The 17,804-nt window shown below is 49.2% G+C and overlaps 1 protein-coding gene across 7 annotated transcripts in view; it reads right to left on the minus strand.

Annotated features, from left to right (window-relative positions):
* Positions 1–17,485, minus strand: part of LOC121599724 — a 131,053-nt gene extending 113,568 nt beyond the window's left edge. For 2 of the 7 annotated variants that reach the window (XM_041928292.1, XM_041927797.1), the window contains exons 1-2: positions 17,321–17,485; positions 13,993–15,476 (exon numbers count right to left, since the gene is read on the minus strand). In XM_041928292.1, the coding sequence (XP_041784226.1) occupies positions 13,993–15,412 (1,420 nt within the window). In that variant the 5' untranslated portion in view covers positions 15,413–15,476; positions 17,321–17,485. The other 5 variants (XM_041927950.1, XM_041927870.1, XM_041928115.1 and 2 more) reach the window with 5 other exon arrangements.
* Between the last annotated feature and the right edge of the window lie 319 nt (positions 17,486–17,804).

The following is a 17,804-nucleotide window of genomic DNA, read 5'->3' on the forward strand; positions in this document are numbered from 1 at the left end:
GTTTTCTCAGGTGAACCAAGCGACCAAGAAAAGAGTGAAACCATTCTCACGCGCAGCAAGCCGCAGCGGGCGACCGGTGAAGCTGGTGGAGTTTGCGTGGAATCGCTTAATTCCTCCCCGATTCTTTCCTCGCCGTGCAAAACGAGGAAAAGGCACCATTTATCACACGAACCTCCAGAATGTCTGCTGCAAGTCTTTTTCCAGCGGGCAGAACGAACGATAATACGCACTTGGGTCGTCAGTATGGTCCGGAAATGCACACCTGCTACACCAGCACTGGCCAGCAGAGCGGCCAACCCCGATAAGCGCTCCGTGCCGAGGACACAAGCGAATGGAGCGATAAGGGAAGCAAATCCAAACCCCTTTTTTGTTTTGTTAGTGTGTCTGTGTGTGAAGGTGAACCAGCACAGAACGGAACCGTGCCTGAAAGCGTCCCTTGAAGCGGAAGAGTGCGAGCAAAAGACAACGAAATAGTAGAGAAACAAAAATCTTCCAAATAAATAAAAAAAAAACTCCTTCCAAAAGGAAAAAGCGGACGCATCGCGTGTACTTTACACACAGTGGTACACAGGTTAAGTTTTTTTGTGTGTGTGTGTGTGGCTGCTGTCGTTCTGAAAGACGCCGTAATGTTGTGTAATTCGGAAGGTAACGGGTAAGATGTACGATAACAAAAAGCACACACACACAACAACTTGACAGTGATGCGACACCGAACCGACACCGACAACGCTGTGTCCACAGAAACGTACTGCCGCTGCCGACAATAGGCTAGTTTTGCTTAGCCAGCTGCATACCTTTAGGCGGCCGCCTGACGTCACAAGCTGTCCAGTGCTGTCAAACTTGCTTGCTCGATTGGACTGGTTTGAAGTAAATCTATGTTAATAATGTATTTTTTTTTTTTGTAATTTCAGCTACTGTATATGGATGTAGAAACCGTACAGCAGCTTTTATTTGAATAACAAAAAAAGGCCAAAAATCATTACAAGAAGGGGCAACAACCGAAACGAAGGCACAAAAAAAAAAGGATGTTGCATGTATACTTTTGTCCACTAAAATCTGGCCCAATCTGGTACGCTAGCCTGTGTATTGGGGCAACTTTGCGTGACCGTGCGACATTAGGACCGCAACCGAACCCCTTCCCCCTGAGTGTCCTCTTCCCCTCGTTGCAGCTAAAAATAAATTAAAAAAAAACGTCGCACAACCAAGCCGATACTGCCGCTGCTGCTGCTCGGTACTCGGAAGGAGTTTTTACGACGACGAGGTCATCCCGGCTGGCCCTTTTACCCCTGCAACCTTGCTCCCCACACACACACACACGCACGCACGTGTCGGAGACGGTGGCCGAGGGCAAATTAAGTTGCGATATTTACGGCGACGTAACCGTCGGGTTTTAGGCTTCGTCATACAAAAATATGTGTACACACACTTTTGTAACCCCCCCCCCCCCCTCCTCCCCTCTAAAACGCGAGACGAAACATTGGCTTACTAGATTATGGTGCGCTGGGAAAATTATCCTCGAGCAGTGGGAAGGACGGAGCGAACGGAACCCGGAGGGAAAAGCGTTTTTTTTTTACGGTAGAGAAACTATGGAAACTATTGCCCCCCTCCCGCCGAGCAAGGAGGAACATTGGGACCACACACAAAAAAGGGGGAGAGGAGGAGGGTACCAGGAACGGGTAAGAAGTCATCCGCGCTAGAAAACAGAAGAAAACGAAACCAAAGGGAAACATTCATGATGATGATGATGGTTATTAGCAAACTTTATTTTTTGACCAGTCCATTACAACCGTTTTTTTTTTTGTTTTTTTGCTACGCTTGAGTTAGTGACACCGACCGACGCGAGGAGGGGGAGTGTAAGAAGGATCGAAACAGTTGCTCGTACACACGGACGGATAGTGGGACTCCTTTTCGGGCCCGTCCGCTGTAGTTTGAGGGGGCCAGATTGGGGCTAGGCTTAAGCGTTGCACTATTTTCCCTGCTTTGTGCAGGTTTGTTAGGGGGTGTGTGTGTGAGTGGAGGAACCAATTCTCTATTTTCTTGCTATCTACCAAAAAAAAAAAAATAAAAAAATAAAACACACACACTAAATTGACCGACAAAGCTTCGACAGGCTTATCGTTGCATCGATAGTCGCTTCTGCCTACTGACACGAGCTGTCTGTTGATCCTGTGTGTGTGTGTGTTCCCCAATGATTGGACCCGCCTGATAAGGACACCCTCTTCGGACCCCACAGCATGATCTGCCCGCTACCCTCACTGCGTATTTGGGGGTGAATTTAATTAAATTTAACGTAATTCAATGTTGACTCTTTGCACTCCTTTTAACTAACTCTCTGCTTCAGCTTCCCATCGCTTGTGCGTCAGCGATAAAACTGTCGATTGAGGTCCTTTTTGAGGGCTCCAAAAAATAACAAAATTTGACGCGAGAATTTTAAGAGTTTGTAGAAAATACAAACTTCCCCCAACAAAAAAAGGAAGCAAAAAATAGAAAACTCACACCAGAATTGTTGGTTTTGATTGCTGAAGTGGTTGATTTGTGTTGCGATTGATTTTTCACCCACACACACACACACATATATATTACACAAAAAACTCACAAACACACACACACACTGTTAAACTGAGAGAGCGATAGGCTTCGTAGCGCTGCTCCCTCCGCCTAAGGGTTGTCGTAGTGGATGGAGGTGCGGTAGCGGCGCGTGTAGTACTTGAGCGTGCGGCGGCCCCGGTACGGTGGCTCGACCGTGTTGGCCAGCTCGGACGACAGCGGCGGCTCCTCGGGCGGCTCCGGCGCCTCCTCCGGCGCCCGCTTGGCCGCCTGTCCAGCTTCCTTGCCCGGTTCGTCGCTTGTCGGCGGGCTGAGCGTGCGCCGCCCGGTCGGCGGCTTGCCGTGGCTGCTGCCGCTGCTGGTGGCCGCTGCCCGCTGCGTGTACAGCACCTGCTCGACCACGCTCGACATGGTGCGGAGGTGGCGCCGGCCGGGCGGATCGCGTCTCAGCACCACCGGCTCTTCCGCTGGCGGCGGCGGCGTCGGCTGCTCCTGCTGCTGGCCAGTGTTCTCCATCAGGTAGCGGCGTCGGAGTGCGTCCCCGGTGATCGGCACCAGCGAGCGGCGCAACCGTGCGAGAAAGTCGTGCTCGGCGCTGCTGCTTGCCCGCGGCGTCCCGCACGGCACGGAGATGGAGCGTCCGAGCGGATAGTTGCTGGCAGCGGCGGTGTTGATAGGGGCCGGACTTTGCGTCTCACCGTCCGCACCGGATGACCAGGGCGAAAGGGTGGAGAGCGTGCTGCCCGAGGACGATGCTGATGTGCTGCTGCTGCTGCTGCTGCTGCTGTTCGGTTGGACCGCGCACTGGCGTGTGCTGGTGGCCGCGGATGCTGCTGCAGTCGATGCACTCGCGCCGATCGCTGGCACGTCAATGGTGATCGCGGATGCATCGTGCGAATCTGGCCGCCGGGCGAGTGACGCGCGGAAGCGTTCGAGCGCAAGCGTGTCCGGCCCAGCGCCGTCCGCGGAAAAGCGGCGGCTGCCGGGGCGGTGCGGGACGGTGGTGGTGGCACGCTCGCAGGACGGTGCTGCTGCTGCCGCTGGAGGGAACAAAACAGCGGCGACGAGCCAAACCAAACGGGCGGGGTGGGGTGGGGGGGGGGGTGGTGAAGGGGGAACGGGTTGGTGCAAGACAGAGAAGCAGATGGTTGTTCGGCAGGAACGGGATGGAAAGAAAAAAGAGAGAGAGAGAGAGAGAGAGAGAGAAAGAAAGAGAGAGTGTGGATTCGAATCAAATAAAAAGGGACTGGTTTTGTTCACGACAACACAACGCGTGCACACACACTCACCTTGACACAAACACAAAGGATGTGGGAGAGTTGGAGTGTTTATACAAAAATTTTGAAAAACAGGAAGGGGGATGGAAAAGCTGGGAGTGCTGGGGAGGAGGGGGGGGGGGGAGGTGAACACTTTGCGATGAAGAGACTATTTTTCTAGCGGAATGCTGCACACACACACACCCACACATTGGGTGAAAAGCGACGGGAAAAGCGATGGGCGGCAGGATGAAGGAGCAATCAAAACGCTGAGCGTTCTAATAATTATAACAAATTGCTCACTCAAATACACACACACACACTGGTTAAGATTAGAAGGGGGTGGGGTGGAGGGAGTGGGGTGGAGGGGGTGTCTGCGGCTGGGAGCGACACAGCGACATTTGCATGCACACGTCGATGCGTTTCGAGCATTTCCTGCTTTTATTCGCTTGTCTAAAATTGCTGTTTTTGTGAGCAAAGCGGCGTACCATATACAATGGAGCACAGTGCAAAGGAAAAAAATTGTTTATAGTATTACATTTTTTTTCATTTTACAAATTCGTTAAACACACGGGTTTAGACATTTTGAAGTATCTTGTTTTTTTTTTTCAATGTTTTTTTTACTTAATAAAATACTTCCTTGTTTGGAGTTATCCAGCTCTTAGAATTTTCATATCTTAAAGCGAGGATTTAATTCATTCCTGTTGATTGTCTAATGAATAGGATTTGCTAGAGTTACGTTACGATGTAATTAGAAAATTGTAGATCCCAATGGGAATCGTATCACGTTTCTGTCCTGTAAGAGCCCGTACGGCTACTCTTTTTCCATTGATATTTCGTTCCCCGCATTTAAAAGCTGAATGCTAGAGATCTTTAAAATTTCAATGCAACAAAAATACAGTGATGGTCAAATAAGTAAGCTCGCCAAAATAGCATGCTAAAGGAAAAATGCTTTCTAAATTAAATATTGTACTCCTAGCTGTTATTGTTTCGTTATTTTTTTTCAACGTATTTGCACAACTTCAGCTGAATAAAATACTCAAAAGGATATTAAACATGTTAAAAAAAAATCTCGAAAATCTTTTCTATACCGGCTGCCTCTGGCCAACACTAAGATGTGGTTACGATGCTTAGAGCAAGTTACACTAACACTCCAGAAATTCTGTCCGACAAAATACTGAATACAATCTCGTCTTTGTCTCATAATTATTTAACATACACTGTATTCGACTGGTTATTTTTTCAATCCTGGAACATATTGTATCAGGAGTTTTTTTTTTCTCCATGTAATAAACTGCCTGTAGTGCAATAAACTGTAATAATAAACTGTAATAAACTGTCCTCGATCAATCAAGTTCTATGCGCATTCCAATTTGTACTGTGGTGTGTAACATTTATAGCTAAACAAAATAATTAACTCCGAAAATGGTTAGAAGCGTTAGAATCATATATGAAATTCTCAGTAATTCATATCATAATGCAACAGGATCTATCAGCGGTAGATGTAGTAGTATGGGACAATTTAACTCAAACAGTTGGCAGGTCAAGAGACTATTCGAGACACACATTAATATAGACAAGGCGAAGCTCTATTAATAATACAAACATTGATTTCCATACACAAGTTATTAAAATAAATTAATTAAAATGTTAAACATTAGAATCAGTACATTTAGCTTTTAGTAAAAACAGCTTTATTTACATGACCCAGCACCCTTAGTGTCTTCTTGGCGTAACAGTCATCTTCTAGGTGCTTCAAGTCATCTGAACTTCTCCCCTTAGCCGCTAAAGACATTACCCTATAGTGTCGTCATGCATTCAAATCCAATTGTGAAGCGTTCTCGCTTTACAATTCAAATTAGAATTTCTCCAAACACGAATAATGCAACCGGTAAACAGCGCGAAAAACATTTTGCACACCGCCACCAAAACGAGCGGCTGCCCGGGACGGGTGAAATCTTCCCACCGAGGAAGAAATGTGCGATCAAACATCCGGGCCCTTTTTCCCCGCCGTAAGAGCTATCATTAAATTCTGCCACACAAATCAAACGAAAACAATTTAGAGAAGCGCTCCTTTGCACCACCACCGCAGAAGTGTAAGCATGTGAGTTAAGATGTCTCTGCCGTCCTCGCGCTCCAGACACCGACCGCTCGGTGCCAGCGATGTAGCGAATGAATGAAAGGTTAACCTCCACCCCCCCCCCCCCCCCCATCCTCCAGTTGCTGCTTCTCTCGGCGGTACACAAATTAGCACCTACTTGCGAAAAAGATGCACCCACCCTGCCCGCACCCCCTGCTTGCAGCTCGCGCGCGCGCTAGCCCGATCGGGGATGATGCATTTCCGCGCACCCAAGCACCACCAACCATTGATGTATGTGCAGCTGGGCGGGGGTGAGGGGGTTGAGGGCAATAAAAGATATCGTTTGTACGGATTCGGTTTTGTGCGAAAAGACAACGGCGGCCATCATTGAGACCGGGTGGTGGTGTAGCGGCCCGCCCTAAGCTGTTTGCGCAGCAAGATTATGATCCGAGTGCTAATGCATTTTTGTTTTACTTTTCGTCTACAGCACTGTGTGTGTGTGTGTGTGTGTGTGTGTGTGTGTGTGTGTGTGTGTGTTTGCTAAACAACTTACTTTTAGCCCTGAGAGCCCCTTTGGTGCTTTGGAGAGTGTGTTTGTTGATTTGGAGAGATTTGGATTAAAATCGTTGACTTTTTGTACCGAAGCTGCCGCACACAGCAGGGCAAGCGTTGCCGACAAAGAATGCGAGCACGTGCTGGACTCCGTTGCTTCGTTCGCTGCAAACAGTCACCCAAATATTTGGCCACATTTTCGTGCCCTGCTCCAGCAGAGCAGCAGACTGGAAAGGAAACATCAACACAGCGGTACGACTGAGCAGATCGCGAGCCGACAGAGATCGAACAGAACGGACCTGGCGGAACATATTGAACTGTTTCGTATAGAATTTAACTGTACAGAGCTGGCTAGCCAACTTTACAGCAAACATTTCAACCGCGAACAAAAAAAAAAAACACATTTAAAAAAATTTCAACTCATAACAACTTGGGCTACGCGTTCAAGTTTTATAATTTTATTTTGCTTGGAAATATATCAATATTAAACTGGCAAGAGAGTAACCCTGTAATGGAAAATAACCTCAGAATAAAAGTAAATATTTGTTCATGGCGTACTGTTCAACGAATAACAACTCATTGCAGCAACCAACGATGTAACTGGTTACCCATAACTGGTTATTTATATCCAATTAGTTTTTACTAGTAACTCGTTACTAGTTATAGGTAACTCGTTACATTTGCTAATTATATGTTCCCTTTAAATTCACTTCGATCCAACAACCATTTACCTCGAATTAGTTGTGGATTTATTATATTATTTATCTTCCACTCTTTTGCATTCATCCCAATATGACAACCAGTTCCTAGTAACTAGTTACGTTCACTACTAACTCTTACAGGAATCTAGTAAGTTTGTCTAGGTACTCTCAAAAATTCGATGTACTCTCAATACATTTAATTTCTTCAATTCCCAGCTTTACTGTAGTGCTGCCAAACTTAAGTAGCTTTTTTTCAACTCTCTCTCTCTCGCTCTATCTCTGCGAAGGCTGCTGTCAGTTCACCATATACTAACCATCACCATCCATCAAATGTAGTGGTTTATAACGCGCTCTTCGTTAGCGCCGTATTGCCGTAACGCTAATGAATTTGTCACCAGATTCCAGGTAACGCCCCGCTGTGCCCTTCCTTGCGTTGGAGGTCTCGCTCACTCATTAAGCAAGCGCTTTTTTTGTCGAGTGCAAATCGAGGATATACAAAAAATGGCTCAAAATGGCAACAACATTGCGCCTGTGGATCGATTTCGGGACGACATTCTCGCGAGTGCTGTTCAACGCACACACTCCGCTCGCACGTGTTTGAAGTGGTGTAAGTTTTAAATCGCATCACAGCCCCCTCCCAGAACGCACAAAAAAGGGAAAAAGAAGGAGAGAGAGAGAGAGAAAGCCAACGAACGAATCATTATAATTGCTCGCACAAACACGCGGCGACAATTAAATAAAACGCAAAATAAGTGACAATCGACAGAATGCAGTAAAAAGTAATAAAACACCCAGCAGCACGGACGGATCCCTTCTCCTCCTCCCTCTCTGTCGGGTGTCATGCTACAAAAAAAAATACGCAAACCATCCCACACCCGTTCAGATGTGACGCGCTGCGTATGTGTGTATGTGTGTCAGATAGTGGATGATGATGAATTGGTCATATCAAAAGGTGTTTGCTGGTACGCAGTGTTGTTGGTTGTGTGCGCATGTTGCTCCTCGGTGCAGGGTTTTTCCGGCGTGCGGTACCGACCGTATCGAATTTCGTTCCCCCGCACACACTCAGCCACGCCGGGCGGGCGCAAGAGACGAAGGCAATTTTGAAATTAGCTATTTCAATTGCTGCCCGTCATCGTCGTCGTCCCACAACGTCCTCTCGCCACCGGATTGGACGACGCCAGACATTGGAGGCGGAACGAGTAAACTAGTGGTGGAAACTCGGAATCGGAACCACCCGTTTCCGATCCCGTGTTCGGAATCAATGCCGGAACCGATTGCGAAGCAGATCAAGGGGATGATTCCAGATCCGATTCCGGAGCTGATTCGGAGTCAGATAACGGAACTGTTTTTAGATCCAATTCCGTAGCAGATTCCGGATCCAATTTCTTAGCAGATTACGGAACTGATTCCGGATCCGATTCCGGAGCCAATTTCGGAGCCGATTTCGCTGATAATTCCGGAGCTGACCTCGATCCTGGAATCACCTCTTACATTGGACCCGGAATTGGTTCCAGAATCAGAAACAGTATTAGCTCCAGAACTGTAATTGGCTCCAATATAAGTTGTGTAAGGCATAAATTTTTGACTGTAAGTCAATCGCTTTGTTAACAAAATTTTACGTAATTTCTGAAACTGTGTGTTCTGTAATGATTGAAATTAAGTTAAGAAGTGAATAATTTTATTGACAGAATTTAAAATACAACAATTGTTTTGCCAATTTTGGGAGTTTTAATGGAGTGAATAAAATTTGCCTGTATTTTTAACTGTAAACAAAAGCTTTAGAATTTTTAAAATTTCATCATTTTTTCTCAAGAAACAATCAATATACACAGCTTTTGTGTTTTTTATGAGATGTGGAATAAAAACTGTTAAAAATCTGCTTTAATGCCTTGTAAAACTGTCATGATTCCTACAAGAGTAAAAAATTGATGACGTACAGACAAAAATAGGTGCGTTAGAGGCAAAAATTGAGGCGCACTGCCAAAAAATGGTGCCTTCGAGTGAAAATTTGGTGGCAACGACTGTAAATTTGAATTGTTTGCGGCTATCAATACAATCGTAGCATAGACGCACAGAACCCAAATACCTATTCTCGTGAAGATGCCGAAACTGACTCCAATTCCGAAACCAATTCCGGAGTCGATTCCGGAGCTAATTCCTACTTATCCAGAAACGATTCCAACAAATTACGGAGCTAGCTGGAATCGATTGTGAGGAAAATTAAATGTTTCCCATCACTAGAGCAAACGAGCTTGTGCAACGGGAGACCCACCCGCTAGGGGGACTACGCGTGTGTCAGTGCGCGGTGCGGTTTGATTATAACACTGAATTCGGTGGTTAGCTTGTATGATACGGTGTTTGTACCGTGTCACCGTCAACGATCCGGTCAAGGTTACAGTCGGCTACCGGTGGAAGAGGGTACGAGCGGCCTCCCATTGCATGTGAATATTATTTTACATGTGTTGGGAAATTGGAAAAAAAAAACATAAAGCACACAACGAGGGAGCGGAATAGGTGCAATAGATGACAGCGACGGTGCGAGTTTGTAATTACTATTCACCGGGTTGCTGTGGAACCACAATAATCGGTTTCCTTTTATACTGGGAAACAAGCACTCATTTTCACGAGTAATCGATCGGTGCTGGATGCTTTTGTGCACAGCAAATGGCAAATATCTAACATCGCAACCGGCAATGCGGGGTGTATGTGCGGTGTACCCTCAACGCCGGCATCAATTCGCGTGCACCACAGTAATCAGAATGCTTAAAATGTATTAATATCGGCCATGCAATCCCGATCGCGCTTTGATGTTGCGATTGTGTTGTAAAAAAAAATTATTGAATTGAACAGTAAGTAGGGTACCGTTTCAAAAGCAACACTATGATATTTTTCGAATTATGAATTATGATTTTATTAGTTCAACGCTGTGGTGTTGAAATACCGGGTAGCAGTGATACTACAGGTTGGCTATTGACAGAAGCTTTCAGCTGTAAATTAATAAAAAGTCCTGAACAGGACATTATTAGCCTGTGCACGATCCAACATTTTTTAATTTTACCGAATAAATATAAATTCGATTGCATGAATTCGACAAAGCCTTTCAATAATCAGTTACTATTTATTTTGTGAGTGTTTTGGCCCATTCATTTACTACAGTTAGAGCAAGTACCGTTTGATATGATATTACACAATGTAAAGACATTTTTTACGAATTTTTGTGTTCCATTCGTCATTTTCCTGCTTTAACGTGTCACAGTCGCCATTCATCGTCAAAACGGTCAAAAAATTCCATACCGACAGCAATAAAGCATAAGAAAAAAACAAGCACAAGACGAAACCTGTCGCAACGATTGCCCCAGTGACTCGGAACTGCAAGTGACGATCGATCCACTCACAGTGCGGCACGGGACACGTGAGACCGGACGCTGACAGGCAGGGCAATGTAATTGATATTTAAATTACATGTCATTTTTTACGGAGCGCCACCGCCAACGCTCCATTAGCACATCTGCTCGGTTTTTTTTGTGTCTTTGTTCGCTTTCTCTCTCTCTCTCTCTCTCTCTCTCTCTCTCTATCCCTCTATACGCTGCTTGGTCATATTTGTACGCCGCCCTCACAATTGAGTAGAGTGATTATTATTCGACAAATCGATTAAAATGTCAATCGCATCGATAAGGGGGAGTATTATTTTTTTTTACACCACAATGACCGAACCCACAAAGACGATAAAAGTCATCCCCCCCCCCCCTGGGAGGGAGTGACCTTCCCCGGTCATGAATCGATTTGCAGAAAGGATAACAACAGATGCAAACGCAACTACCAACAACCATTTCATCAACTCCCATAGCTACCTCACTGTGCTGCTGCTGCTGCTGTTGCGACCGTTGACAGCGGCTCGGAGAACAGGTTGATCGTGCAGAGGATGTGTTTGCTAGATGCTTGTTTGTCTGTTTGATGGTCGGCCCGAGCGCCCCTTTCTTTCAGCCGGCTCCCAGGTGTGCGGGTGTGTGTGCGCGTGTGGTTGGGCGCTTGCGATTAAAACGATACCCCGATTGTCACACACCTTTGCGCGAGGATTGCGGCCGGGCGGGGGGCTAGACGGGTTCAGCAATTAACGCTTCTTCATTAGCGATGCCACCACAGAACGGATGAGTAACGCACACCCACACAACTCACACAACACAAACACTGTCTCTGTGTGAGAACAAACAAAACAAACTGGGCACGGTGCGGTGATGATGATCGCACACAGAGATCAGCTTCTGTGCGAGAGCCACGATCGGGCCGATATGACTAATTGCACGCGTGCAGAAGACCCGCAGGGTTTCTTTCGCCAACTTTTGCTTCCTTCGGGAGGGGGGGGGGATTTTTTTTTCTCCAAAATTACAAATTATTCACGTGCATCGATGCACTCACACAAACACACACACACACACGAAATGGCACATGCACAATTTATTTTAAATACACACTCACAACACCACCTTCCCGTTTCACAGGACGCACGGCGGTTTCGTGCGTGCTACACGCCTGTCACGGCGCGTCGAACCCCCAGCCGGAAAGGCCCTCCTCTCCCTCCCTTCCCTTGGGCCCTGCTCGGGCTGTCCAGGAGAAAGCGCGTAACGAGGCGGCGCAGTTACCGCGGGCGCCGTAGTACAACCGAGATGCCGAGCCGGTAACGCTGGAAAGCAAACTGACAGCAGTCGGCCGGCCTGCCGATGACGAGAGCCCAACCACCACACACACACACACAAGAGCAGTGAGCGCGCGCGAAGGGCAGCCGAAGTTTGCACCACCTGCGCTTGGCTGTGTGTGTGTTTGCGTTTATATGTGTGTGTGTTTGCAACGACGACGAGGCTTGCGAGGCACTGGCCTGGCCGTTCGCTGGAGCGAGATGGGACGATGGGGCCCCGTAACCCAGCGGTCGGCAAACAGTTGAGGGGTAAATGGGCCACACTTTTGTAAATGATAGAGAGCCTGTGGGCGGGCTCGTCCGCCGGTAGCTCCTCGATAGTGGGCCTGTGAATTTTGCACTCAAATTAGTACATAGTATCAACCAAAAATACAAAACAAAAAACATAAACACAAAAACAATGATGTCAATCAATACTATTGGTGGTATTGTTGTGTTTCTGTAATAATATCATCCAAGCAAGGTTAAAGGTTGGTCATTCCTAGTATTAAAACTAATTCTTACAGCATTACGGTAGTTAGATCTCCGATTACTGCTGGTCACAACATTGTTTTTTCAAACGAAAAATTGATCTGTCAGGAGCATACATTGAAAAAGCAAAATGATCGTATCTATGGAGCATGTCTGGATGTAACAGCATTTCACTGCCTCATGATATACATACAAGCAGTCACACGATATCAAATATTCGCATTTACGCACCAACTCATAAACAGCGTACATTTATGCACATTTAGTATAGGAGATCTTTAGCCTCATACAACGACCCTGGCTAGATTAGTTTTAACACGTAGAATTACATGGTAAGGATATAGATATAGAACATACTCTATATTTTACCAGATCCATACATATTAAATGTAATAAATAAACAAATAAATAAATTTTCGTCTCCTGAGTTGGTTTGGGGAGCTTCTACGGACAACAGGAAAATTGCCATTGTTTTCCATTATTAAAAGCCATGTGAATCCTTGCGCGAAAAGACTTTGAAAAGACTTTGTTTTTTACTTTCAACAGGATTCAGCTCCAGCCCGTAAGGCTTCAATCGTTCAGGCATGGGGAGAATTTGCCTTTCTGAATGGCCTGCGTTACAAGTCAAAAAAGTGTCCCAAGCTCCTGAGACGAACTCCTGAAACCCCCTGTAATAATTTAGTCCGTCTTACGATCATCAAAGGTATAGTTAAGATTTTTTTTCATTCAGAAAGAACGGCTTCGGTCGTTTTGCTTTAATATTCAATAATTTTTATGCGAATAGTTCCCATCCGTTCTTCAACTTCAGTCAACTTCATTTTCCAGGCCAGCTTTAAGGTTGGGTCGGGCCAGACATTGCCGACCGCTGCTCTAACCCATCGCTCAGGTGACACACTCGCAGCCACCTTCGCACACAGCTAGAATTTGGCTCCGCATTAGATCATATTCGGACGTTTAGATGCGTTTGGCACTGTACGACCACGAGCCTGCCTACTCTGTGTGTATGTGTCCGTGTGTGTGTGTTGTGCGCCGGCGCGTGTCCCCCTTTTGCAACGACGAGCGAGCGAGCCCAACGAACGATGGAATCAAAACAAAACGGCTCGACAAAACACCGACTGCCATCGAGCGAGTTGCTTCCCTTTAACGCGACCAGAAAGCGTTATTCCGGCTGCACCCATGTCTTCCAAGAGAGAGGGAGGGAGAGAGCGATAGAGAGGAGGGGAAAAAGGAATGGCCCGTATGGTGTCCGCACCTGTTTCCAAAACCGCACCGATATGGCACCCCGCGGAGGGGCGACAGAGTGTGGTGGAATAACTAGGGTACTAAGCACTAACGGCACGACACGTAACGGGAGCCCGGTAACGCTTGGGTGATCAAGCGTAACGCACAACAGAGCGGCAGTGGCAGTAGGGAGCGAATTCCAATTTCTCACCACACCACTGCCGTGCTCCGCCGCACCACTGCGCGATAGAACTCGGTATCAACTACCTTCCGCAGTACGCGCCTCTGCGCGTTACACCATCTGTTCTACACGTTTTTAATTACTTTCCCTGTATCTCCCACCTCAGCAAGCATTATTACAGCACCTCGAGCACATCATTAGTCACCGAGCCATCCAGTGGTGAGTGTGTGTGTGTTTGTATGTACAAGTACGTCACTATGGTAGGCCTACCCTGAGACGACGACACTTACCGTTACTGATCGTTGCATGCGGTCCGACGTCTGGATCGCGATGGCGCGTCCTACCGCGGCGTTTCTGCGAGCCGGATCGGGACGAGCTGCCGGTCCGATGCTGTCCACGTAGCCGCGTGCCACGGTACCCCCGATCCTGCTCCCCGTCCGAGGTGGACGAGCTGGAGGCGGACCGGAGGCGATGCGGTGAGGTAACGCTACCACCCACACTAACGCTTCGCCTCGAGCGACGCCTCGGCCGGCGGGTTATCGAGCCGTTCTGGTGCTCCGTGCTCAGCCCGTTCATAACCTCCCGCACCAGCACGTCCTCCGGTGCGTCCTCGATGCGTATGCTGGGACCGAGGTCCCCGCATGCCAGCTCCTCCGTCTGCAGATCGTGCGAAAGCATCACCCGGGACAGCAAACCGTCGATGCGGCTTATCTCCCGTTCGTACCGGTTGCGGTCCAGCTCTGTTCCGCCTGGCACTGGTCGCGGCCGGTCCGTCTGCTCGTCCAGCTCCACCAGCTCCGGGGGCGATGGCACTCGCTCCCCGCCTGCCTCTCGCTGCCGACGCCGCAGGCTGCGCTGCGTGTGGAAGCTTTCCTCGCGCACCATCAGCGTGCCGATGTTGCTCCGCACCAGCTTGTAGATTTTGGGCCGAGGCGGCACTTTGCTTGCAGTCTCGGCTGGGCAGTCGTCCGCCGGCAGCTCCTCGATCGTGACGCCCTCTTCCTGCCCGGGCGATCCCGCATCGCTGGCAGGCTCGAGCAGCAGCTGCGGGACGGCGGGCAGTACATCTTCCTCCTCGGTCGAGCTGCGGCCGTAGAACTCGCTGATGCGCTCCAGAATCGAGCTGGAGCGGCTGGCGAGCGAGCGGCGAGAGCGCCGCCGTACGATCGGCGGCGCCTCCGGTGTCACTACGATGGCGTTGGCCGATTTGCTCTTCTGCAGCGAGCCGCGGGCCGACTCGTCCACCTGCGCACCCTGCAGCAGTCGGTACTGCGAGCCGCTGGTGGTGAGCTTATGGCCCAGGCCCTTGTTCTGCAGCTGGCTGAAGATGTCGGCCAGCGAATCGCCCGTGGTGGTGAGCTTCTCCCGCACCAGGGACGTGCGGGAGCGCCGGTAGCGACTCGGCGAGCTGCCACCGCTTTTCGGCGCCGTGTCCGAGCAGCCGGAGCGGATGACACAGTCGGGCCGATCGACTTCCACCATCAGCTCGCCGCTAGCGCCGTCGAACAGCTGTATCTTGGGGAAGGTAATGTTGGGCGACGAGCTGGACGTCGTCAGCTCCCAGTTCCAGCTTTTGGGCTTCTTCAGCGCCAGCCGGAGCAGATTGTCAGCGGTCAGCAGGTTGCTGTTGTGGTCGTGATTGCTGTTGTTGTTGTTCACATCGCACGCACCATCACCGTTGGCCGCGCCGTGCCGGTAGGAGGACATCATTTCGGCAGGTTCAGTTTCGGCAGGTAACACTCACAAAACACGCGTAGCCTCGCAGGGCGCATCGCTGTCGATACAAAGGTAAAACATGCACCATTGAAGTTGAAGACAGCTCTCTCAACTCAAAGAAAACCCAAACTGCATCGTGTGTGCGTCACCAAACAGCGGGCACAGCAACAATAAACACAAAACCGCGCGCCCGCCACACTCGATATGCCTCCCCGATTGTAGGTCGTTATACTGTTGCGGCCTCCGCGCAGCCGGTTCGCAATGCACACCCAGCTGGTCGCGCACGGGCCGCCGACCCGCTTGCCAAACGCCCGGCCAAAAATAGCCTGACCGGCTTTGCGTGGTCGTTGGGAGGTGGTCGTCACGCGGAAAGCGAGAGTGACGTACGGCGGCCCCTACAGCTCCGACAGCGGGCGTCATCGTTCGCCGACGTGTGCGGGTGCTCGTCTACATGTCCGGTGGCGGTGGTAGTGATCGTAAAAGATTCCACAACTCTCTGCAAGTGCATCGAGGTGAAAGGAATTGATACATCAAAGGCATTCGACGACCACGTGTTATGCGTGTCTACAAATGAGGGAGATGGCAAGGTCGAGGGTATACCCGGAGAGCGTTATTGATTGTTTATTTCGCACGCGAGAGGCGATCTTTCTTGTTGGAGCTTCACTTCATCTTCCGAGATCCGAAGGCCTGTGGACATCCTACGCTCCTCTGACAGACTTCAAAGCGTTATTGTTTGTGCTCTAAACGTCCGACACACGCCATCAATCGATCGAGCGAGATCTGCCACTCCGGCAGACGTCAGCAAGGCGGCGTTACCGACACCGGCAGGCGCATGTATATATATAACGCTGTCAGATAAACATCTAGAAGCTTGGAGTGTTTTGTTTGTTTGTTTAGGTAAACAATAGCGGAAGGCCAACCCGGGGAGGAGAGCTGAGAAAGGTGGCACAAACTCACCCTGACATCGCTGTAACACGCATATCTTCTCATATCTTAAAAAAACACAACAACAAATCGAAGAAGAGAAGAAAAAAAACCCCAGAGCGACTCTGAATATCTGACATCTTCCGAAGGTCATTCATATTTCAGAGCGCATCCTCGGTGGACCATCACCTTGGCGCGCGAAGGGTGCCACCATCTGTCACCTGGATGCGGGAGTGGGAGGGGAGGGAGGAAGATAGAGAGGCGGGGAGGTGTATGGGACTAAAAATAAACTACTAAATTATTATTTTAAAACCACCGTCTATCCGCGTTTGGGGGAGCCGGCGAGACGCGTACATGCTTTATGAACTGTCGTCATTGCCGTCAGGTAGCTCCTAGCGGGACAGTCTTGCCAGTCTTGGTGGCATAATTCACCGGGGGAGAGCAGTTTTTTTTTGGCTGATTTTATTTTTTTTGTTTCAAGGATTTTGTACCGTGCAAATCCGTTAGCAACAGTGCGCCAACTTCCTACCGTTCGCGCCACATTTCATTCATCCTGAGGCTGCAGCGCGGAAGAAGCCAGCGTGCAAAAAGCAGCTTGGTATTTGATGGTCGATTTTGCGGGTAGCGAGATGCGGCGGGAACGGAGGCAACTATTTTTACCCCAAAACAAACGGATTAAAAACGGAACGACCCACTGGGAGGCATATCGTGTTGGAGGCATTGCACGAGGTCTCGCGGCATGTCTTGAGGAAAGCCGGCAGCTGGCGGTCTGATTCACTGTGTTGCAGAGTTGATTGCTGCCATGGGGCGTGGACGATCGCATCGCAAAACCACCGAAGACTGCCGAAGACTGCCCACCCAACGAAAGATGGAGTTCGGAATGATGACAGCTGTAACGCATCAGGCGCAAGATGCTCCCCGCGTCTTAAAGAGTCACACGCGCACCGCCAGAACGAATTCGTTTTCACCACGACTCACGGGATTGCACTGGTAAAGCACGCGGCAGCAAATCGACGCGCGGAACTGCCCAACCCAATCCCGGACGCGCGGACGGAACGGTTGTCCCACCGGTCACCGTACGCGGCACGTTCGATTTTACGACTGAGCTCCGATACGTGCGGGGACCGTGTGCTCGAAAAAATTGTCCAACTCGGGGCACGGCGTGCGGCAGCGGTAGAGGAGCAGGGGGAAGCGTCCGACAGGGACAGGCTGTTCCGAGCTGCGCAAAGGCAGGCGCGCGCGTACGAACGCGCGCGCGCTCGCCTTTATGACGTGTGCGAACCGCGGATACCGCACAGATACAGCAATAAACCGTCACGCACAACATTGTAGTCGACCAGTATGGATCGAATAAATAAACGGCGTGCATTCCTGTGCGCAACCACCTACCGAGAGAGCGAGAGAGAAGGGAGAGAGAGAGAGAGAGAGAGAGAGAGAGAGAGAGAGAGAGAGAGAGAAATGT

Source organism: Anopheles merus, chromosome X, assembly GCF_017562075.2.
Source record: "Anopheles merus strain MAF chromosome X, AmerM5.1, whole genome shotgun sequence".
In the NCBI taxonomy this organism is placed as follows: domain Eukaryota; kingdom Metazoa; phylum Arthropoda; class Insecta; order Diptera; family Culicidae; genus Anopheles; species Anopheles merus.